We start from the raw sequence: 21780 nt of genomic DNA on the forward strand, positions 1-21780 counted from the left end.
ATCAACTCGCACGACTTAACCAAATGAACCCGTAATGGATTCAACCCTCATATGGACGGCCCTCCTGTAGCAAGGACTGACTATCCGGCTGCGTGGTACTGAATAAAGTCTCGAAAGCACCTGTACAGGCAGGCATATCGCCGTAGGACGTTTTCGCCAAATAGAAGCTCATTGGCCCCAAACGCCTATTCTTACGGAGATGCCGAAACCGATATCGATTTTTGGAGCCAATTTCGATTCCGGATCCAATTCCGACTGCAGAACCATTTCCAATTCTGAAACCGATTCTGATTCCGGAGCCGATACTGAAGCCAACTCCGGAGCCGATTCCGGAGCCAATTTTGGAGCCGATTGTGTAGTTGACTTCAAAGCCGACTCCAATGTCGACCTCGAATCCGGAATTGAATCCGGAATCAGCTTGGGATTCATAATTGGTTCCTGAATCGGAATCGACCTGGTAATCGCCATTTGCTCCGGAAACGGAATCAGAATTGACTCCAGAATTGGATAACGGTTGTTGAGCCAAAGAAGAAGGAGAAGTTAATAGCTGTCGCTATGTGGCCGGACGAAAAAGATAGTCGGAATAATCAAAGCAGGATTGCTTGCGCATTGTATGCATCAAACAACACGTATTGCGAATTTCTGGTTTCTATAGTCTTATTTTGACTATGCAATGCTATAAAAATGCTGTTTTTTACACCACATTATTGGCACCCTAACGATCAAACGTTGCCATTCAAATGCCCGTTAGCAAACTGCTGCCCTCAAAGTGTCAAAAGCGACAGCGCGCAGCTGTCAGGCAGCTGTCAGCGCGGGTGATGTTTTCGCCTGGCTCGCCCCTGCTGTGGCTGCGGCTGAACGATTACCCCAAAGCCACCGACAGCCTGACAGAGAGGAACAAGTGCGTGCAAAGGGAACGGTACCAAAAAAATAAAACGGCGAACAACGAAAAAACAAGGCCAGAACAAGATTACTGCGAACAGCCAAACTACCAGCAGGCAAATAGCATTAGCGAGATCGAGGGACGCCCGCCAACAGCAGAAGGAAGACACCAAAACGGGGTACATTAGCCAGCAAAAGCAAAGCAAAGCTGCCGAGCCGAGCCGCCACCCCAAAACCCACGTCAAAGCAGTGTGTGTCCGTGATTCACGTGAAGCGACGGAAGCTTTGCCACACTCAAACACAAACGGGCGCAGCATTTAATTAAACGCACAGGCAAGTCGCATGTCCCGGGCTCGCCAGACGCCAGACCCAATCTGTTACCGAGGCTCGTACGTGTGATTGTGTGAGTGTGTGTGTATGTATGTGTGTGTGTGTTTGGGCGTGTGTTTGTGCGCGCTCACACAGCCCCCCCCTCCCCCCATTCCTTGCATCATCTCCTCCTCCCCTGCCTGGAAGATCCCGTGGGTGCATTAGAACATCGACAAATATAGTAACACTGTTAACTGTTCGGTTTCATCATATCTCGCCCCGCGTTCGTGTGTGAGTGTGTGTGCGTGTGTTTGTGTGTAGCCACCAGGGAGTAAAAGGAAGGGCTTGGGGGGGGTTGGAAGCCGCCTGCACGCGAACCTTCAAGTACAAGGGGCGAGCGTTTATTATTGCTAGTTAAGCAAGGGCCTAGCCCCCTTTCCCTTTGTAAGCAGCACAGCGAACCGTTTTTTGCGCCCTATTCGGACGGTCATTGCATGAACTCATCGGCCGGTTCAATTGAGTCATCGCGGTCATAGTTCGGCCTCGTAAAACAATCCCTCTGACAGTGTGACTAATTTTTTTATATACCTCTTTGCAGCGATCGAAGGCAAACGGGTGGCGTGTAAATCCTCCCCAGTGCCAGTAAAGCCCCAAGACCGGGCTGCAGAGGAACGGAACGACCCCAGGGGGAAACCACCGTACCAAACCAGGGACAGATAGCGCTGCTCACCTGCAACCTCGTCGAAGTAGTACACCGCATTGGCCCCTGCTTCGAAGTCAACCTTCCCCGATTGAAGTGCAAAACCAACAAAAGAAACCAAAAATCCCACCACCACCACCACCAACCCGCCGCCCTATCAACCGAGCCGTAAGAAAGCGCGTAATCAAACCTATCGAACACGCACACACACGAGCGCGCTAAGCAATAGCAACAAGCAACAAGTTCGATAACAGCAAGAGCCGAAGCCGCCGAACCCAGCCTGCTTAGAGAGAAGAAACAAAAGCAAATATGGCGAAGAAAACATACGACCTGCTGTTCAAGCTGCTGCTGATCGGCGACTCCGGCGTGGGGAAAACCTGCATCCTGTTTCGCTTTTCCGACGACGCGTTCACGTCCACCTTCATCTCGACCATCGGTAAGTCGGGGCGAGGCTCAGTTTGGCCGGTTTTTTTTTAACCTTTGCTAGCTATTTATCTGTTTTCTACCGGGTGGTTAACCCTTTCACCGACCATACGATTTGTGAGTCTAACAGCTGAATATCAAGGTCCTCGGAAAGGGCGGGTCGAACGGCTATCATACGGCAGCCCAATACGAAATCGATGAAAAAATGTATCGGCCTTTTGAAGCTGTATAACTGTATAACGAGGACGGTCTCGTGGTACAGTCGGCAACTCGTACGACTCAATAACATACCCGTCATGGGTTATAGCCTAGAATGGATCGTCTCCTCGTAGCAAGGATTTGACTTATTATGGGTGGTTAATTAAGTCTCGAAAGGCCTGTAATAGGCCGACATGTCCGCGAATACATTTACTACCGGGTATGGTTTATCGTCTGGAACTGAAATTGTATCAGTTATCGTTGCCAATCCATAACCAGAGTAAGTTCAGGTACTAGTCCAGGAAATGAATGAAGTCTGGAGCTGTTCCTGGACTATTATGGGTTCATGATTGCTTCCAGTACTAGTATGCTTTCATGATTGATTACAGAACCAGTATACGGTCAGAACACATCTTTTTGACGTTTCCAACCTTTCCATGGAATGGTTCCAGGATCGGTTTTGGTTCTGTAGCAGTTCAAGGACCTGTATGGATTCATGATAGATTCCAGTACCGGTATGGGTTCATGATCGGTTCTATGACCAGTTTGGGTTCAGTATCAGTTTCAATACCGATATGGGTTCATGATAGATACGAGGACCGGTATGGGCAGATGAAAGGTTCTAGAACTGGTATGAGTACATGATAGGTTCCAGTACCGGTATGGGTTCATTATCAGTTTCAGAACCGGTACGGGTACATGATCGGTTCCAGGAACCCGGATAGGTTCCAGGACCTGTATGGGTTCAGTATCAGTTCCAGTACCTGTATGGGTTCAGTATCAGTTCCAACACCGGTATGGATACATGATAGGTTCCAGGACCTGTATGGGTTCATGAAAGGTTCTAGGGCGGTATGGGTTCAGTATTAGTTCCAGGACCGGTATGGGTTCATGATAGGCTCCAGGCCAGGCGTATGGATACATGATCAGTTCGAGGACCGGTATTATCAGCATTGGTTCCTGGATCGGTTTGGGTTCAGTATCAGTTCTTGGACCTACATTGGTTCAGTACTGGTCCTGAAGGCATTTGGTCATGTGCAGTTCCTGAACCAGAAAAGGTTATTTATTGGTATCAAAACCAGTATGGGTTTGCTTTTGATGTTAGGTCTCTTAAGGGTTGGTCATAACTAACTCATTTTAGTTGGGTTTCAAGACGATTGTTTTCGGCGTACTTTTTACATTAAAGAGGATCGTTGAAATTTGTTTTCGTAGCCCTTTAACCTGGCCAAATTAACTAGTGTTAAACAAAACCAAATCACTAGAGAAAAATGTTTCCCTTGGTCGTAAAAGGGTTAAACGTAAATCATTCGCTTCGTATCTCTTTTTGTTTTTGCTTTATTTACTCACTTTTTTTAGCCACTTTAACAAAGGTGTCGGTTATGGTAATTGTTGTAACATGATGTTTGTAATACCATCCATGCTGATTTTTCCACTTCTCCGTAACGTTTATTCAATGCCAAAACCAGGCTAAGCGGTTGAACAGTCTACCATAAGTTTACTTTGAAGGGTGCAGCGTTTGGGAGCCCGTTACCTGTGTCCAATTATCGGATTTTCCCCCCCTCTCTGTTTGCTAATCCCAACTACAAGCTTTGATTAGATAATGCGTGCCCTCTTTTGGTCCAGTGTGACAATTTTGCAATGTGCAAAGCATGAGAGCCACGTTTGAGCAGTTAAACTCAAGAAAAATCGATTTTAAAGTCTACTATTTAAAATTATTATATGCTATTTAAAATGTACTGCTCTATCAGCTTGTCGATCGTGTTAATGCTACAGTGAAACGACATTTCCACCAAGTTCCCTTGGCTGGACGTTAAACATTTTGTCAAACTGTTGATAACAGTAGAGCTCGTGACGCTGACATGATTTTGTTTCAGCTGGAATTTGTCATGACTATGTCAGTGACTTTTTGCTAAACTGATCACAGTAAAAAAAAAGTCATGGCATAGTGACTGACAAAGCGTCTTGAGAATCACATCTGATTATCACAATTGAGGACGCTGGCATGGATTTTGTTTCAGTCAGATTTGTTATGACATTGACTGGGACAATTTGCAGCACTGCAATTTACCATGGATTATTCAACTGAAATGAACGAACCAACGTTCAGTTCATCTTCATGAAAGATCTAGTACGTTCAGGTTCATCAAAATGAACCGAATTGCCCAAGTGTAGTCCTCGCATAAACAACCTTATTGAGGTGTTTTCTCTATCTATCTCTCTCCCCTTCATCGCAGGAATTGACTTTAAAATCAAAACCATCGAGCTGCGGGGCAAGAAAATAAAGCTACAGATCTGGGACACGGCCGGACAGGAACGGTTTCATACGATCACCACCTCCTACTACCGCGGCGCGATGGGCATCATGCTGGTGTACGACATAACGAACGAGAAAAGCTTCGACAATATAGTGAAATGGTTGCGAAATATAGACGAGGTAAGCTTTAGTGGGTTTGTTTTTTTGTAAATCCCTGTCTCTCCTGCACGTTTCCGAATTCATTTCCCGTTTTTTTTTGCATTGCAGCACGCCAACGAGGACGTGGAAAAGATGATCCTCGGCAACAAGTGCGACATGGCGGACAAGCGTGCGGTGCGCAAAGAGAGAGGCGAAAATGTAAGTTAGCTCGCAGGGGGGGTTTTTCTCTTTTTTCTTTCCTTTTTCATCACCACGCTATCAATCGCCCGTGTCCCTTTTCCCTGCGCAGATTGCCCGCGAACATGACATCCGCTTTATGGAAACGTCCGCCAAAGCGAACACGAACATCGAGCTGGCGTTCCGCGAGCTGGCCGAAGCCATCCTGGACAAGGTGGCCGGCAAGGAGACGACCGACAACCCGGACCGGGTGGTCGTGAACAGGAGCACCGGCGAGCGGTTACCCGCCTACAAGGCCTGCTGCACGTAGTGTGCTTAAAGCCATCCATGCCGTCGCCCCCATCCCCCCGCTTTTCGTTCCACCCACACGCTCCTTTCCCTTGCCGCGCAGTATGGCGCGTGTGTCGTTCCTAAGTGTGTATCGTCGCGGCGCCCTGGCGTGTCGCCCCTGGCAGCCCAACAGTCCCGACACCACACCAACCCGGCTGTACGGCTTACTTCCCTCTGCACTCTATCGCTGACCGTGGTGCGGGTGGGGGGCAAAGGCAGGGCAACCGGGTGTGTACACGAGAGTCCCGCGACAACCCTTTGTCGCGTTTCGGTGCCGTGCTTCGTTTTTTGTTTGTTTTTTTTTTGTTTTTTTTTTGTTGCGTTTAAGATTTCGAGCTCTGCAGCAGCGCCGGGGCCTAGTAGGACGGTGTGCGGGGCAAAACCAAACACCGTGAAATGAAATTAGTAGCAGATATTGTAAGATTAGTTCTGACTGGCGGTGTCAAAAGGGCACGTGTTTGTGTGCATATGTGTGGGTGGGGGGCTAGGAGGCGCTAGTGCGCATTACTAAAGGCAAACACACACAAATATCATTCACAATTACATTTCCCGCGGCGTGTGCTCTGTCTGTTTTAGTCTGTTTAGTAGTGGTGGAGCGGTCACCACCGAGAGAGAGAGAGAGAGAGAGAGAGAGAGAGAGAGAGAGAGAGAGAGGGAGAGGGAGACCGAGTAGGAAATAGTGCCGTAGGGCGCGAGATGTAAAATCAAACCGCGTGAATGTACGTGTTGCACAGGGGGGCTGTATTTCATTACCGTTTAGCGTTTAGACCAATTTGAGATTTAGCGTTCGCGTGCGCGAGAGACAGCTGTATGGCCCGTTTTGTTTTTAAAATTTCCTCACCCCCATCACCACATTAATTTTCATTTTAGGGAACGAGTTACGGGCCAGTGCGACTCGTGCCGTGTTTAGCTTTAGTTACATTTTTTGTTTGTTTGTTTTCGAGATTTAGCTAAATGAGAGAGATGGCAAATAGTAGACAAGTGCGCCGATGTATCGCTTAGTGAGGAGCATTGTAACGGCTCTTCTGTTGCGATTTTATTTTTCTCGTTCTTTCTTTTAACTAAACGAACTGTATCGAATGGGTTTCTGTTTGAATGGTTTTATTAAATTGTTTCCCCACAACAACCACAAAAAAAAACAAACAAACCCAACATAAAACCACACAGATACACAAACACACACACATATTTTAATGATATAACCTTTGATTTCGTAGTATATTTAGCAAACGCTCACTCCCGCCCCACAAACAAACACTGCTTTTGTAGGAAGGCGTTAGGCGAAACAAAGCAAAAACTACCCACGAGGGGCAACAAAGGGGGGGGGGGGGAGGTAACGAAGTTGTGTTTCCGTTTGCCAGCTTTAAGTTTTACGCGTGAGGGCCCCCGTTTCCGACTGTCCGCGCGGCGGCGGTTTTGGGGAGCACAGTTGCATTAGTTTGATGGTCGATGCATGAAAAATCCCTTTAATATGGCGCTCCCGGTAACGGCTTGCTGTGTAATTAGGTTGCAAGCATTAGGTGGGGCCGCAAAACCACCACGGGAAGGGGAGAGAAAGAATATGCACCGCGACAAACAAACAAACAAAACAAATCAAACAAATCAAAAGCCCGAAGCTTTAAGCCAAGCGAGCCAGCTTATTTCTATTTTTTCTGTTGTGATGAGTACGAAGTTACGTTAAGCGAATGATTTGCAGTTAGCAGAGGAAAAGAGAAGGAAGAGCGAGAGAGAGAGAGAGAGAGAGAGAGATTAAGAGAAATAAAATGCGTAGAGCAAACAAAATAATGTTACTAAAGATGAAAGATAAGCCACAAGGGGAAGTGAAAAAAAGGTGAACCCTTACGCGCCGCTAGTACGATTAGATGTAATGAAACGAGAGCAAACGAAGAAGAAGAAGAAGGAAATATTAATAAACCCCTAATCAGCTCGACATATACAACACAACAAGCAAGCGGCCGTATCAAATCGATCGTGTGGCCAAAAGGCGGGGCAAGGGTGGATGATTGAACAGCATCGCACCGACCACACCCATCCACCCACCTCCTCCTCCAACTACACCCAACCGATAGAGAGAAAAAAAAAACCATCCACCGCAGAAGTGACGTGATGGGTGGCCTCTGCTACTCAGCTTACAGGGTTTCAGGAGCTCTCATAGCTGTGGGACACTTTATTGACTCGTTCTTGCATGAAATGAACTTAATGTAATAGGAATTGGACTCTATAGCACCCTTGTTGGACAAATCCAACAGGAATGTCCAAGGAGCCTGCCCAAAAAGGGTGCCATAGAGTCCAATTTCCAACATATGAAGTTCTCTTCCAATAGGAAAAAGTTAAGGAAGTGTCCCACAACTATGAGTGACCCCTGTAACATGCTGTGAGCCATGTTTTAAAGTGTGTCGTAAAGTGTTAATTGTTTCGATTTTTTTTTTCTTGCTATTTATCGTCTGCTGTTGTGTGCATCGTTTGCGCGAAGATTAATAGATGGGGCAAGAAAGCTGTGTAGCTGGGTGTAAAAAAATAGGCTGCCCTGGGTGTGTGTACTTTGCATACGCAACAGGCAAAGGATTTCAACAGACAAACAGAGAGAAATGCATCCCACTCAGCGAATGATAACGATCAGGCATCAGCAATCAGTGTTATGTTTTAGGTTTTAGGCCGCCAGCACCCAATCATCACATGGGCGCAATATTTGAATGTTGTAAATGGTAAACAAAAAAGAGAGGCAAACATCGTACGAATGTTGAGGCTATTTCGAGAGGGGGATGGACACATAAAAACACACACACATTATTAGTAAGCTTATTGAAAGTGTGTGTTACTTACAGTGCTGCAAAATGTCCCTGTCAATGGCATAAAAACAAATCTGACTGAATCAAAATCCATTTCAGCGTCACGTACTCAATTGTGATAATCAGAGGTGATACTCAAAACTCGATTGGTGTGATCAATGCATGCTTCGTGAAATTTTTGCGACACCAACGCTTGGTCAGTCACTATGTCATGACTTTTTTTTACTGTGATCAGTTCAGCAAAAAGTCACTGACATAGTCATGACAAATTCCAGCTGAAACAAAATCATGTCAGCGTCACGAGCTCTACTGTGATGATCAGAGGTGAATGTCGCGACCAAGTGACTGATCAAGAGTGCAGTTGCACAACGTGTCATCAAGCATGTGATTGGTCCACCCACTGTTTGAGTCTCACATCTGATCATCACAGTTGTGTACTTCGTTTCAGTCATGAGTGTTGGTAACTGTAACAGTTGCATTTGGCAGCACTGTTCAAAGACAGAAAAGGTCATGATTATTCTTTTGACCGGAATTAAGCTAAGCTTGTTAGTCAGAGTATCGCGTTGGACTCAAGCACTCGCATCGTTGCGTTCGGCATGTCATGACGCACTTTCATTGAGTATCAGCAATGAGCATCAAGCTACCACGGATATGTTCATTGTTTTCGTTGGTGAACATCACGTGATGCTCATGACATTTTGTAGCACTGGTTACTTACTGGCTTTTTTACTGCTTGTGCCCTAATCCAAATCTTTCGGCCATACTTTTTCCCACCCACAATGTCCCTCCTCCTCCCTGCCAGTATGCAAAGTCCCTTCTCAACTTGCTCAACATCACAACCCACTTTTGTACAACTGCGTGCTCAGTCTAACTGGCGCTGGAAAGAAGGGAGAAAAAACGCATCATACTCGTAGCATGTATATGTGATATAATAAGTATCAGTATCCAGCATCACACAAAACTCGTACACATCAATCTATCGATACCACACTCACTGTGTCGTAGACAAGCAAACGAAAAAAAGAGAAAAGAAAATGCGGTCCGCCAGGGGCGCAACATAAGTGTGTAAGCATAGCAAAAAGCAAAGCATAAAAAAGAAACGTTATTAACCCTGTAGCAGCTTGTACGTTTGTTCTGTGCGTTAACTTCCAGCCAGCCGGTTTTGGACCATGTGTGTGTGTGTGTATTTTTGTTTCTCGCCTTCTGATGGGGCTGCCAAATTTCGAACTGGGGTGTAGATTTCAATGCGACGGTGAGGAAAAAAAGAACAGAAATATCAATAAAAGCTACCGGTGAAACGATTTGGGTTAAAGAGTGTGGCAGAAACCGTTACCATTTTAGCAAAGAAATAAAAGGCACGCAGAATTATAGTACAGAAATTTCCCCCTCCGTTCTATATTCTACCATAATATCAATTCTCAACGCCCAATTACCCATCCCATGTACAAAAGAAAAAACTTCTCCTTCACCTGCCTGCTACCCATGGCACACGCGCTACCCGTCCCGCTTGGGGACAGTTTTGCCGATCCAGTCGAGGTACGGTGGGTTGCCGGCCGCCATCGGCATCGCGATCACCTCCGCCACACTGTACGGGTGGCTTTCCCGCACGAACCGTATCACCTCCTCGACTCGGTCGGTGCGCGTCTTGAGCATCATCAGCACCTCCGGGTCCTCGTTAATCTTGTCCTCCCACGAGTAGATCGACGTCAGCCCCGGGATGATGTTGACGCACGCGACCAGCTTCCGCTCGACGAGCTGGCGGGCCAGCTTCGTGGCCACCGCACTGTCCGGCGTGGTCACGAACGCGACCGAGTACTCGTTGCCGGTGGCCGTCGGGGTCGTCGTCGGGGCCGTGCTGCCGCTGCTGCCATCGGTGGCCATCGTGTTGCGCCGGGCGGAAGCGCTTGCTGTCGTTCGGCGAAGGATGCAGGACGGTAGTAGAGCGAGCGGGCGTAGCATAGAACCCTGTTAAGGTCGGGTGTTGGCGAAAATGGCACCAAAGGACGGGATATTAAAATGCCGGGAGGTGTGTGCAGTCGAGCGCTTTACCTTATCAGAAAACAGCTGTGCGCCGGTCTGTGAAACCGACCGAAGGTGGCCTACTTCTGCTGTGGTACGGTTGTTTTGATGGTGCTGTTGGAAATCGTACATACTGCCTGGTTCACTACTGCAAGCAGTCTTAAGACGTTTGATGGTGTGCAAATATCAAATCAATTTAAAGCAAACTCGCTTCGAAATGCCTTCGAAATGAAACTCCATTGATGTTGTGCACGTGTTATTAATTTAATTTAATCAGATTCATCGCAATTGTACACCGTTTTCTTCTCGCGCAAGGTGCAAATTCAACCGCCACTGCTCGACCGTTTGAATCAACTACGGTGGAACGCCGTTTATCCGGGTACCTTTTATCCGGCTGTCCGTTTATCCGTGCTGTTGAGAAAATTCAAAGTTGGCATTGCGTACTGAGGAGGACATTTGAAAGGTCGGTTGTCAGAGCATATTGTCATAACGTAAAATGCTATAATTCATGGCATATTTCCAATAATCTCATTGGAAAAACATGAAGTTAAAAAAAATGGCTAGGATTTACCGAATTACAATAAAAATTGGAACTGATACTGATCCCATACTGGTCCTGGAACTGCTCATAAGCCCATACCGGTCCTGAAACTGATATTGAATCCATACCGGTCCTGGAAAGACACTGAACCCATTCCAGGTTGGAACTACTCATGAATCCATATCAGTCCTGGAACCGAAAGTATACCTATTAAGGACCTGGAACTGATACTGAACCAATACCTCGAATCTATCATGAACTCATACCGGTGCTGGAAACTATTAAGTGCCCATACCGGTACTAGAACCTATCATGAACCCATACCAGTGCTGGGATCTATCATGAACCCATGCAGGTACTGGAACAGCTACTTAACCCATATCGTTCCTGGAACCAATAAAGAGCCAATACCGGTACTGGGACTGATACTGTACTCATACCGGTCCTAGAACTGATCATTAACCCATACCGGTCTTGGAACTATTCATGAATCCATGTCAGTCCTGTAACTTAAAGTAAACCCATAAAGGATCTGGAACTGATGCTAAACCCATACCGGTCCTGGAACCGATCATGATCCCGTACTGATCCAGGAATAGCTCCAGATTTCATTTATTTTCCAAAACTGTACCAGGAAGATTCTGGATTCTGATTAGAAACTATATTTAGACCTGGTTCGCGTATGTAACCGAAACAATTCCAGGTTCCAGTCGACAAACCATACCCGGTAGTAAATGTGCAGCGTAGGAAATTTAGTATAATTTGTACAGTGATGTCACCAGAAGTAAGCTTTCTGCGTGTAGCTTTGACGCATCTTATCCTTAAGGCCTGGGTATATTGTCCGCACTCGCTAGTGTAATATTGATTTTTACTAGCGCATCCGGCGGAGACTGGTAGAAGCTTTTTTTGGTCATCGAGGGAATGGTCGTGCCGGATCTCAAATTTAAGCAGTTTTTACAACGTTTTTTTTTTATCCAAAAATGGCTGAAATATTTGCGCAACATATTTATCTATTAATTTTAAAGCCTTTTCAGTCCATTTTAAGTAAAAAACATGGAAAAATAACATATTTTCTGAAGTGGCTTCAAATTGTTTGGCAAAATGCTTCGGTCAGCCGCCGCCAGATGCGCTGGTGAAAATCGAAATTACTCTAGCGAGTACGGACAATGTACCCCGACGTTTGTCGTTGTGATCAGACGAATTTTAGTTTTAGCTTTTGCCACATAATCTCTAATGAAATCTCGTCTAGCGTCTGCACTGCCAGCAACCGTTTCTAACGGTCGCGCTAACGTCTTGTGCTAGCAGTTTAAATCACGCGCGCGCGCTGTCATTGCGACGGGCCTGTCAGCGAACGTCAGGTGGCAGCTGTCAACCGCAGCCGCGGGGCTGTCACATTTCGGCACACGGAGCAAGAGCAAGAAGAAGCGCCCAGGCCCGTCCGTCACTCTTGCTGATTGAAAAATCGTTTTGAAAGGTAAGCATCGCGACAGGGCCGCCCTTACGAAACCATTACATAACAATAACTCGCCTTTACGGATCGATCGGTACGGTCTCGCGGAGGTTTTCGCCGCCCTCGTCGGAACCGGACAGCCCACAAATCTAACCGCACCCCCTGTTTGTTCGCCCTGTCCAGCGATCTCTTCTTACCCCCCCGCAGAACGCACCAGCAGCAGCAGCAGCAGCAAAATGTCGGACCCGGTGGCACGTCCCATGAAGTTCCCGTACACCTTCTCGGCGAAGTTGGCCCAGTTCCCGATCCAGCACTACTTCAAGAACCAGTGGATCTGGCGCTACTACTTCATCGCGTTCGGCGTGTCCATTCCGCTGTTCTACAAAATCCACAAGCTGGGTAGGTATCGGCGTTAGCGCGGTGTGCAAGGGGGTGAGCGCACAGGGGTTTTAATCGTTTTCCCTCATTGTCCTGTCTCTGCTTGCAGCTAACTCGCCGGCGAACCAAGCGAAGTGGGCCGAATCGAAGAGGAAGGAGCACGAGGAGCACCACTAAACCCAGCGTTTCGCATCCAACATTCAGCCTTCTAACAACTTAAGGTCAAAAGTGTGCATGTGTGTGTGTGGGTGTGCATGTGCGTGGGCATACACACACACACAGCTAGTGCGAGAGGTCCTTTCTGCAATCAAAAGTTTGTTGCGCGCGTGTCGACGGTTAGCACCTGTGCGGGACCCATCTGCTCGGCGATAAAACCCACCCCGCATGTCCGCATGGTGCGCCTACACTCATTGTACGCCTGTTTGTGTGGGTGCGCATTTTAGTGGGGAGGTGGGGGGTTCATTGCCGACCCGTTCCGCGTTGACACACACGACAAGATTGGACAGTAAATAAATACTTGCTAAACCTATTCGCCGTTCGTCTCACTGAATGTTCTGAGTGCGGACGCTTCCGGAAAACCGTCTCGCGTGTCTTGTGCAACCTTCCGGGCAACCTGGTTAAACGGGGTGTTTTGATTCGTTTCCTGCCATTTGTCAGCAAAGAGGTTTGAGCATCAATTTCACTGTGAAGATTCACCTCATTTGTTCCACGACTCGGACTGGAGGAACTTCCCGTGTCAGAGGATCATTCCCAATGGTTCTTTCCTTCGCCGAACGCCAATCACTCACATGACACATGGTAGCCCATTTTGCTGGAGCTCATCTTAGTCCTATTATTTATTGTGTAAAACTTAAGCATCTAAAAGCAATCGTTCATTCTCCTCTACACCTGTTACACTTTCTTCAACGTTCCTTGCGTCCTCGCTAACGCTTCTGCTTCCTGCGCATCGTGATACGATCCAAAAGAAGAAAAAAAACCTCATTGAAAGGAGAGCAAAAATCTACTCCCCCCTTTCCCGATGCTCTTTTCTCCATAGAATTGCCTCACAAACATTAAGGTTCTGTTTTGTATGTTTTCTTAAAAGCAAAATGTCTGTACAATTGCTACGATGCTCATCGCTACCTTATCGCTTCTCGTTGCGTATTAAAGTGTATCTGTGTGTGTGTGTGTGTGTGTCCTAAACACCTTCCTTATCCGCTAGTGTGTAAAGTGTGTCCCTTGAATGGGCCTTAGTCAACTAATCGCTTCTGGTTTGGTGCATGTAATAGAGTAAACACAGAAATGTTGAATGCAATGTGTAAATGAAAGACGAAATAAAATGAAGCTAAATGTGCGCCTGCCCCCCCCCCCCTCCTACCGCCTGTGCTCACAAAACCAAGCTCAGTAGTATACCTTCAGGAACATAAGCATTAGAAAATACAAAAAAACAAGAGTTTTAACAAGATTCATAATACACCCAACCTACGCGCGCCACTGGTTTTCGTTACACAATCAGAATCCACGAGAGAAAAGCACACAAAGTGTGCGTATGGAAGGGGGGGGGGGGGCGATTTGGTTGACTTTTTTTGTTCGTGCTGCACACGACTTTGTTCGACATACCCCCTCTCTCTTTCTCCTCCTCTTAACCTTGGCCTTAAAAATGTTCAGGTGGTGTCCCCGCTGCTGCTTGGAATTGTTCCTTACGGTCTACATAAGTAAATAGGTTCCCTTAGCCTAGGATTGTTGATTTTAAGCTAGCTTTAAACCTACTGCAATACACATTGTGTCCCTGCTCTTTCTTGCATTAGCTGTGGTGGTGCTGGTGCTGCTGGAACAAAGCTAAAAATGATGATTATTCGATGAACTCTGTACATGGTGTGCCTCGCCAGAAGATGGACAGTCAAAGCCATCCGTAGACGCTTCCTAAAAAAACAAATCAGAAAATACATTTTAATCTACTGCACACACACAGACAAACCCCACGAAGGGGGGCATAATGAACCTAGTTACTGTTACTTTTCATGATTCTTTCGAGTAATCTCAATCCCAGGATTCGTGAATCTCAAAAGATTGAAGAATCTCCAAGGATTCAAGAATCTCGAACGATTGATAAATCTCCAAGAATTCATGAATCTCGAAAGATTGATAAATCTCCAAGAATTCATGAATCTCGAAAGATTGATAAATCTCTAAGAATTAATGAATCTAGAAAGATTGATGAATCTCCAAGGATTCATGAATTTTGAAAGAATAATGTATCTACAAGGATGCATGAATCACGAAAGATTGATGAATCTTCAAGGATTCATGCATCTCGAAAGATTGATGAATCTCCAAGGATTCATGAAACTCGCAAGATTGAATATTCTCAATCCAAGGATTCGTGAATCTCAAAAGATTGAAGAATTTCCGAGGATTCAAGAATCTCGAACGATTGATAAATCTCCAAGAATTCACGAATCTCGAAAGATTGATTAATCTACAAGGATTCATGAATCTCGAAAGATAAATGAATCTTTAAAGATTGATAAATCTCCAAGGAGTCATGGATATTGCAAGATTGAGTATTGATTTATGAATCTTCAAGAATCTATGAATCTCTAAAGATAAATGAAACTTCAAATATGCATGCATCTCCAAGGATTCATGGAGTCTTTCGAGATTCATGAATCTTTGGAAATTCATAACTATTTGACATTCATGAATCTTTGCAACCGAGATTAAGATTAATTGAATCATTTCAAAGATTCGTTCAAATTCATGAATCTGAATCAGACTAAGACCAGTAGTCACAAGATATCTTACCGTCCGTGCGGTTGCTGAGGCCACTGGATGCTCTCGTGCCACTCGGCGCGCTACTACTTGCCATGTGCGCCGTCGTCGCCGACGCCATTGACGCTTTTGGACGGTGGGCCGTTCTGCTGGACACCCGGCTTCTGCATATCACTGGGCTGGAAGGGTAGGTTCAGCTCCTTGCACCGTTTCACCACGTACCGCTCCAGGTCACGGCCGATGCTGCAACAGAACCAGAGGAAAGCAAAACGTATACAGGTTGAGCTGTAATGAAGCGAACAACAAAAAGAAAGCACCCCGTTGCGCCCAGACCCCCTTACCGGTAGACGTCCGTCTCGTCGGTGTTGTAGAGATCACAGTTGCGAAACACCAGCTGCACGTCGCTCAGCATCTGCTCGTTGATCTTGTAGTCGCCCATGTTCAGCTTCGACTTGATGCGCGCAAAGTCCATCGGGCTCTTGATGACGGCGTAGTAGTCCGGCACCTCCTTCGCCGAGACCGGCCGGTTGAACGGCCACGAGTTCGGGTGCTTCAGTATGTCGTCGATCAGCGTGTAGAGCGCGACCGAGTTGAGCGGCAGGTCGTCGCCGGTGCGGCGCGACCGCCGGGCCGCCGCCCCCATGCGTAACCGGGCCACCGTGCCCTCCTCGTCGCCGTTCTCCTCGTCGTCCAGCTCCTCGTCGTCGTAGTCGTTGTACGGCGAGCTGCGCCGTTGCCCCTTGGTCGAGCGGGCGCTCGTGCGGATCGGCGCTTTGCGCGACCCGCCGCCACCGAGCGGCTCCTCGTCGCTGTCGTACGTGCCCGGCCCGGCCACCTTGGCCCGACCGTTGGTCGACCGCCGGGCCCGCTTGCTCGCGGGCGGCGACACGTCCTGCGCATCCCCCGCCCGCTTGTGCTTCTTGCTGGCGGACCGCCGCTGAGCATTGTTGCGCTTCCGGTCGGCGCCCCCGTTCGAGAGCGAGGCTGCGGCCCGGGGGCGTTTCCGACGCTCCTCCCGCTCATCGTACGATTCGTCGTCCTCGTCCGGTATCGTCTCATCCTCGACCTCGTCATTCTCCTCCCCGTCGTCGTCGTCCTTCTCCTCGTCGTCCTCGCCGTCGTCCCCGTACCGGTAGGCGCCGTTCGTCGCGGCAGTACTGCGGCTGGTGCGCCCCGTCGACGTCACCACGATCGTTGGTTTCGCTTTCGCTTTCGGTTTACTGCGCTTCGCCACCTTCGCTACCTTCACCATCAGCCTCGAGCGCTTCGTCCGATAATCCGCATCACTGCCGTCGTCGTCGTTCTCCTTCGCCCCGTCATCGGAGCCACTTCCCTGCGAGCCTGCCGACTCGTCCGCCTCATTCCGCCGCTCCACACCGTCTCCATCCTCCTCCTCGGCCTGTTCCTCCTCCCCCTCCTCCTCCGCATCCTCCTCCATCTCGTCCCTTCTGTGCCCTCTTCCGTTTTGTTCCTCCTCATCCTCCTCCTGCTCCTCCTCCTCCTCCTCCTCTTCCTCGCCCTCCTCATCCTCGTCCTTCCACCTGAACATCTTCTTCTTCTTCTTCCTGTTCGCGCTCGGCTTCTCCTTGAAGTTTTCGGGCCGGCACCGCTTGCAGTACCAGTCGCCGGCCGGCACCTCCTTCAGCTTCGGCTTCAGGCAGTAGGTGTGGCAGGCCCGGTTACACTCGTCGCACAGCAGCGTCAGCCCCGGGTCGCCCTTCCGCCGGCAGATCATGCAGCAGATGCGCTCGGCCGACCGCGACCAGTGGATCGCATCGTACAGCACGTTGTAGTGCAGGAAGAGCTGCGCGTAGCAGGTCGACTGCATCAGCGACACCTCCCACCGGACCAGATTCTTCAGCCCCTCGTGCTGCTTCTGCTGCATCACCGCCCGGTCCTTGTGGTCCTTCTTCGGGCCGAACGGGTGGCGTAGGAACTTCGGGTCGATGCACTGCGCCACCTGCAGCAGGGCCCGGCTGAGCGACTGCACCCGCTGGCGCAGCGTCTCCGACTCGTGCAGCGGGTACGACACCTCTTCGCCCTCTAGCGTCTCGTCTAGCAGGGAGACTGTCGTGTCGGGCAGCCCCTGTCCCGGGTGGGACGCTTCCGACATCAGCCGTTCGAGACTGTCCCGCTCCGAATCGAGATCGCCACCGCCGGTGGGTAGTTTCGCCACCACCGGTTTCTGATCCTGCTCGCTGTCCACCCGGTCGCCGTTCGGCTCGCCATTCTCCTGCTTCACCTGCTTCTGTTCGCCGTCCTGCTGCTCCCTACCGTTGCCGCCCTCCTCCGACTTGGGCGCGAGCCGCTTCGGGCCCCACACGAGCGGCCTGTCCGTCTGCGCATCGTACCCGTGCGCCTCGAGCGCCTCGCGCCACTTGTCCCGGTCGCGCACCCGCATCACCCCCAGATAGCCGACCGTTATCTTCGCCTCCAGCTCGAGCAGGTTCTCGAGAAACACCGCCTCCAGTATCTCGTTCGGCTCCGTGCCCGGCTCGTGGCTGAAGTTGGGCGCATCGTACCGCTTCTGGTTGCGGGAGGCAATGCCCGCGAGGGCTCCCGCCCGATCCGCCTCGCCCACCGACAGCTTGTCGAGCGGGCACTTCGCGATGTGCGTCACGATCAGGTCCCGCTCGCACTCGAGCGTCTCGCGCAGCTGCTTCTCCCGGACGCCCCGCCCGTTCAGGCTGCGGATCAGCGCGTCCAGCTCGTCGGCGGTGGCGTAGTAGCCCCAGCCGACCGTCCCGGGATGCTGCTCGGTGTGCACGGGACAGTCGTCCGGTTGGGCGGTGCACATCAGCAGCTCATGGCTGGACGCCGGGCGCTCCGTTGGTGGGAGATTTGTAGCCACACCGCCATTCGCACCGTCGGTAGCGGGCTCGGCCGAGTTGGCGCGCGACTTGCCCTGCTGCTGCTGTTGCTGCTGCTCGGCGCTCTCCAGCTTAGCGCTGCCGAGTGTCAGCAGCTGCTCGTACACTTCCTCCACCGGGGCGGGACCAGTGGAGGAGGAGGACGCCGCGTTTGCGTCCGCGATCGCTTTCGCGTCGAGCAGGGCGACCACGCCGTCCGTCCCGGCGCATCGCATGATCGCGCGCGTAATGTACTTCTTGCGCTGGTCGGGCGCGCACGCGGCCAGCCCGGGAATGTGGGGCGTCGGGCGGTCCAGGCACCGGCCCGCGTACGTCCGATCGTGCTCGACGAACAGGCCGGGCAGCGACTCGAACAGCCAGTAGTTGCGGTAGCACCGGTCCGTGCCGAGATAGATCTGGTAGTCGAAGAAGTCCTCCTTCAGCCGCTCCGACTCGGCCTGCAGCACCTTCAGCTGGCGCTGCGCGTCCGCCTCGATCCGGGCACACTGCTCCTCGAGCCGGTCGGCCAGCTTCCGCCGGTGCTCCTCCCGGGCCACCTGGTCGCCCTCGAAGCCGGCCAGCTCGCGCTTCATGTCGTCGCGGGCCGCGTTCTTGAGCGAGCCCGCCTTCACGGTGAGCCGCCGCTGGGCCCACCGGTTCGCCTGGTAGCTGGTCCGGGCGGCGCGCGCTTTCTCGACCCGCTCCTCCACCAGATCGCGCACCCCGCTGTACGTCAGCAGCTGGTGGATCAGGCAGCACAGGATCTGGATGATGTCGCCGACCGGCAGCTGGTAGACGGAGTACCAGTTGAGCGCGCGCAGGATGTGCGGATAGTCGCGCACCAGCCGCAGCCCCGGATCGTCCCCGCTGCCGTACCCGCCCCGGTTCTGGTAGCGGTGGCGGGCGGCTCGCTCCTCCACCAGCGCGCCCGACGCGAGAAAGTGCAGCCGGAGCAGCTCCGACACCGTCATCGAGTCGATCGGCATCTCGCTCAGCTTGGTCGAGTAGTGCTTCTCGCACCAGAGGGCGGCGTCGCGGGCCCGCACCTGCTCCGGCACGGTTTGCCGCTTCTGGGCCAGCCCCTCGATCCGCTCGTACCGCACGCTCTCCTCGTTCTCCTCCTCCAGCTGCTGGGTGAAGATCGCGCTCAGTAGCACCTGGAAGATGTCGCTGAGCGGCCCGTTCACCTCGCGCAGTATCAGCGCCCGCTCGAGCAGATGGATCGTCAGCCCGCCCGGGAACTTGCTGCGGATCGCGAGCAGGTCCGCGAACGAGTTCAGATACTCCAGTATGAAGACGAAGCTGCTGAAGTGGCGGGCCGCGATCAGGGGCCGAACGGGGCGCACCGGCGGCAGCGGCCGCTGATCCGGCAGCTCCTGGTCCTCCAGCACCGCGTTGTAGCGCTTGAGCGCGAGCGTCACCTGCTGCGCCAGCAGCGCCTTCTCCTCCTCCGCCCGCCTCTTCGCCAGCGCTTCCTGCTCCACCCGCAGCCGCAGCTGGGCCGCCTCTTCCTCCTGCTTTTTCGCCTTCGCCTCGAGGGCCAGAGCCTCGCCCGGCAGCTTCTCCACGTACTTGGCGATGCTCTGCTGCTTGCCGCCACCGCCCCCGGTTGATCCCGCCGCCGCCGCCTTTGGCAGCTCTTTGCCCTTCCGCTCCTTGCCCTTGTCGGCGGGCGGTTGAGTTTTCGCTTTTTTCGGCTTGCCGGTCCCGTCCGCCCCGTCGGCCGCCGGCGGTTTTGTCTGCTTCTTCTGCTTGGCGGGCTGTTTGGTGCTGTCCGTCGAGGCAGCAGCACCACCGCCACCCGCTTCACCGCGCTCCGCGTTCTGCTTCAGCCGCTTGGACTGCTGGAAGCTGGGCGTCTGGCCGTGGAAGACCAGCCCGTCGGTCCAGCCCTCGCCGGTCACGAACCGGGCCAGCGAGTCCGCCTTGATGCGCAGCTGGCCGCCCGGGCCAGCCTCCACGTGCTGCTTGAGAAAGAGTTTGCACTTTTCGCGCGTCAGCGTGCTGCGGTCGCGCTTCACGTTGCCGGGCGGTACGGTCCACACCTTCGGCGTCATGTCGTCCGCCGCCCGCACCTGGTACGTCAGTGCGTTGGGCGTTTGGGTGCTAAAAAAAAGGATGAGTACGGTGCAAAGGTTGGGTTTAGTGTACATTAGCGCCATTTCCGCTTCAAAAGCCGCACGGGCGCAAGGGAAGACATTTTGCGACACAGGTTTAAACAACTTTTTTTGTTTGTTTTTAATTTACAAAACGACCTAAGCAGGTCAACGACCGGAATTGGGAATCGACCCTTGTGCCTCTTGCCAGCGCAAAGGGTTTTGGGACAGAAAGCGGCGCTTACCTATCGACCAGCACGTTCGTGATGGCGGCACGCCGAAACACCTTCCGCACCGGGTCCATCGCGTCCACCGACTCGCCCTTGAACAGATGGTCCTTCACGAACCCGTACACGTCCTCGTGCATTTCGTTGATCGACGTGCGCTGGGTGTGGGAGGCGACGAGCAGGAACGGGCCCTTGACCGCGGCGGGAAACGTTTTCAGCAGCTTCCGGGCGTCCTTCTCCGAGTCGAGCGCCTCCAGGTAGGTGAGATTGGGCCGCCCGGTCATCGCACAGGTCCACACCATGGACGAGATGAGCATGATGCGGTGGAAGTAGTCCCTGCAGCAAAAACAACACGGCAAAAACCATGGGAAAGAGAAAACCGCGTTGCAGAAAGAAGAGCATTTCCTCGTTGTGCTGGTGCGTTTTGTGTGTACACACACACACACACACAGATCCTGCCCAGCATTACGGCGCATACTTACTCGTAGTTGCTGAATATCTCCCCGGTCGGCTTGCAGTAGAGCACCTCGTCGCCATCGCGGAGCCGCTCCCCGGTCGACGTCTTCTGGAGCACTTGCCGCCTGAGCAGGGGCATGGTTGAGTTGATTCGGTGACTGTCGGTCACTGGTTGAGTTGATTGGTGGTGTCGCCTTGCGGGTTGCACCTCACTTTCGGTCCTCTCCAAACGCACACACGCACACACACACACACACACACTAGCAAACAGACACACGCGCGCACACACCGCTCCGCGTCGTATGTTTGCAATGCTTCACTGCGCGGCACTGCCTGCCCTCACAGTCCTACGCTTCCGGTCCGGCACTCGCTGGCTCACTGTTCCGCTCCAACCCCGTCCAACCACTGCCGACGCACAGCACATGAGGTGACGCCGGCGGATACCACATCTGAGTTTGTGCGTGTGTGGGACAATGTTGGGGCTGGCTGGTTCGCGGACTTGCCTTGCACGGACTTCCTCTTTCCTGGCCGGGCCTTTTCCTACACGGCCAATGCTTCTCCTCCAGGGAGTGTGTAAAAGAAATAGCAAAAAAAAAAAGAAACGCTCCGCGAAATATGTGCGATGGCGTCGCAAGCACAGCACCGCCCCGCACCGCCACTGGTATATTTCACAAACGGTGTACACCCGTGCAATGAAAGGTACAGCAGCGCCCGAGAGCGCGAATTGGCCCAAGCTTGTGCTGCTGCTGTTTGCTGTATCTGACACAACGCTCTCTGCCTCTCCTGTGCCCG

General features: G+C 51.4%; 4 protein-coding genes across 6 annotated transcripts; 2 read left to right on the forward strand and 2 right to left on the reverse strand.

Annotated features, from left to right (window-relative positions):
• The first annotated feature begins 859 nt into the window (after positions 1 to 859).
• LOC120905981 (ras-related protein Rab-10) lies at positions 860 to 7379 on the forward strand. 2 transcript variants are annotated; one of them, XM_040317358.1, is made up of 5 exons: positions 860 to 1285; positions 1790 to 2327; positions 4747 to 4946; positions 5034 to 5123; positions 5215 to 7379. In XM_040317358.1, exons 2-5 carry the CDS (start codon positions 2201 to 2203, stop codon positions 5410 to 5412), a joined length of 615 nt encoding a protein of 204 aa, XP_040173292.1. In that variant the 5' UTR covers positions 860 to 1285; positions 1790 to 2200; the 3' UTR covers positions 5413 to 7379. The 2 variants fall into 2 exon arrangements, with proteins under 2 accessions (XP_040173292.1, XP_040173293.1); XM_040317359.1 differs by lacking the exon at positions 860 to 1285 and adding an exon at positions 1510 to 1635.
• A 2207-nt stretch (positions 7380 to 9586) lies between these two features.
• Positions 9587 to 10364, reverse strand: LOC120906592 (divalent-cation tolerance protein CutA). The gene is made up of 2 exons (XM_040318378.1): positions 10271 to 10364; positions 9587 to 10186 (listed from the first exon to the last, which is right to left on the reverse strand). The coding sequence occupies exon 2, from the start codon at positions 10178 to 10180 to the stop codon at positions 9716 to 9718; it is 465 nt and encodes a 154-aa protein (XP_040174312.1). The 5' UTR covers positions 10181 to 10186; positions 10271 to 10364; the 3' UTR covers positions 9587 to 9715.
• Positions 10365 to 12127: 1763 nt separating this feature from the next.
• Positions 12128 to 13138, forward strand: LOC120905909. 2 transcript variants are annotated; one of them, XM_040317238.1, is made up of 3 exons: positions 12128 to 12255; positions 12415 to 12630; positions 12719 to 13138. In XM_040317238.1, exons 2-3 carry the CDS (start codon positions 12468 to 12470, stop codon positions 12784 to 12786), a joined length of 231 nt encoding a protein of 76 aa, XP_040173172.1. In that variant the 5' UTR covers positions 12128 to 12255; positions 12415 to 12467; the 3' UTR covers positions 12787 to 13138. The 2 variants fall into 2 exon arrangements, with proteins under 2 accessions (XP_040173172.1, XP_040173173.1); XM_040317239.1 differs by having other exon boundaries at positions 12211 to 12325.
• A 265-nt stretch (positions 13139 to 13403) lies between these two features.
• LOC120905908 (bromodomain adjacent to zinc finger domain protein 1A) lies at positions 13404 to 21780 on the reverse strand. The gene is made up of 5 exons (XM_040317237.1): positions 21015 to 21780; positions 20551 to 20868; positions 15702 to 20315; positions 15394 to 15603; positions 13404 to 14511 (listed from the first exon to the last, which is right to left on the reverse strand). Exons 1-4 carry the CDS (start codon positions 21125 to 21127, stop codon positions 15447 to 15449), a joined length of 5202 nt encoding a protein of 1733 aa, XP_040173171.1. The 5' UTR covers positions 21128 to 21780; the 3' UTR covers positions 13404 to 14511; positions 15394 to 15446.

Source organism: Anopheles arabiensis, chromosome X, assembly GCF_016920715.1.
Source record: "Anopheles arabiensis isolate DONGOLA chromosome X, AaraD3, whole genome shotgun sequence".
Classification (NCBI taxonomy): domain Eukaryota; kingdom Metazoa; phylum Arthropoda; class Insecta; order Diptera; family Culicidae; genus Anopheles; species Anopheles arabiensis.

What these genes read in the sequence shown, in the direction of transcription:
- LOC120905981 (XM_040317358.1), top strand. Translation starts at nt 2,201, where the DNA reads ATGGCGAAGAAAACATACGACCTGCTGTTCAAGCTGCTGCTGATCGGC. An exon ending in GGTTGCGAAATATAGACGAG is followed by an intron (nt 4,947 to 5,033) that starts GTAAGCTTTAGT and finishes TTTGCATTGCAG; the next exon opens with CACGCCAACGAGGACGTGGA. An exon ending in GCAAAGAGAGAGGCGAAAAT is followed by an intron (nt 5,124 to 5,214) that starts GTAAGTTAGCTC and finishes TTCCCTGCGCAG; the next exon opens with ATTGCCCGCGAACATGACAT.
- LOC120906592 (XM_040318378.1), bottom strand. Translation starts at nt 10,180, where the DNA reads ATGCTACGCCCGCTCGCTCTACTACCGTCCTGCATCCTTCGCCGAACG.
- LOC120905909 (XM_040317238.1), top strand. Translation starts at nt 12,468, where the DNA reads ATGTCGGACCCGGTGGCACGTCCCATGAAGTTCCCGTACACCTTCTCG. An exon ending in CTACAAAATCCACAAGCTGG is followed by an intron (nt 12,631 to 12,718) that starts GTAGGTATCGGC and finishes CTCTGCTTGCAG; the next exon opens with CTAACTCGCCGGCGAACCAA.
- LOC120905908 (XM_040317237.1), bottom strand. Translation starts at nt 21,127, where the DNA reads ATGCCCCTGCTCAGGCGGCAAGTGCTCCAGAAGACGTCGACCGGGGAG. An exon ending in GAGATATTCAGCAACTACGA is followed by an intron (nt 20,869 to 21,014) that starts GTAAGTATGCGC and finishes TTTTTGCTGCAG; the next exon opens with GGACTACTTCCACCGCATCA. An exon ending in GACGAGACGGACGTCTACCG is followed by an intron (nt 15,604 to 15,701) that starts GTAAGGGGGTCT and finishes GTTCTGTTGCAG; the next exon opens with CATCGGCCGTGACCTGGAGC.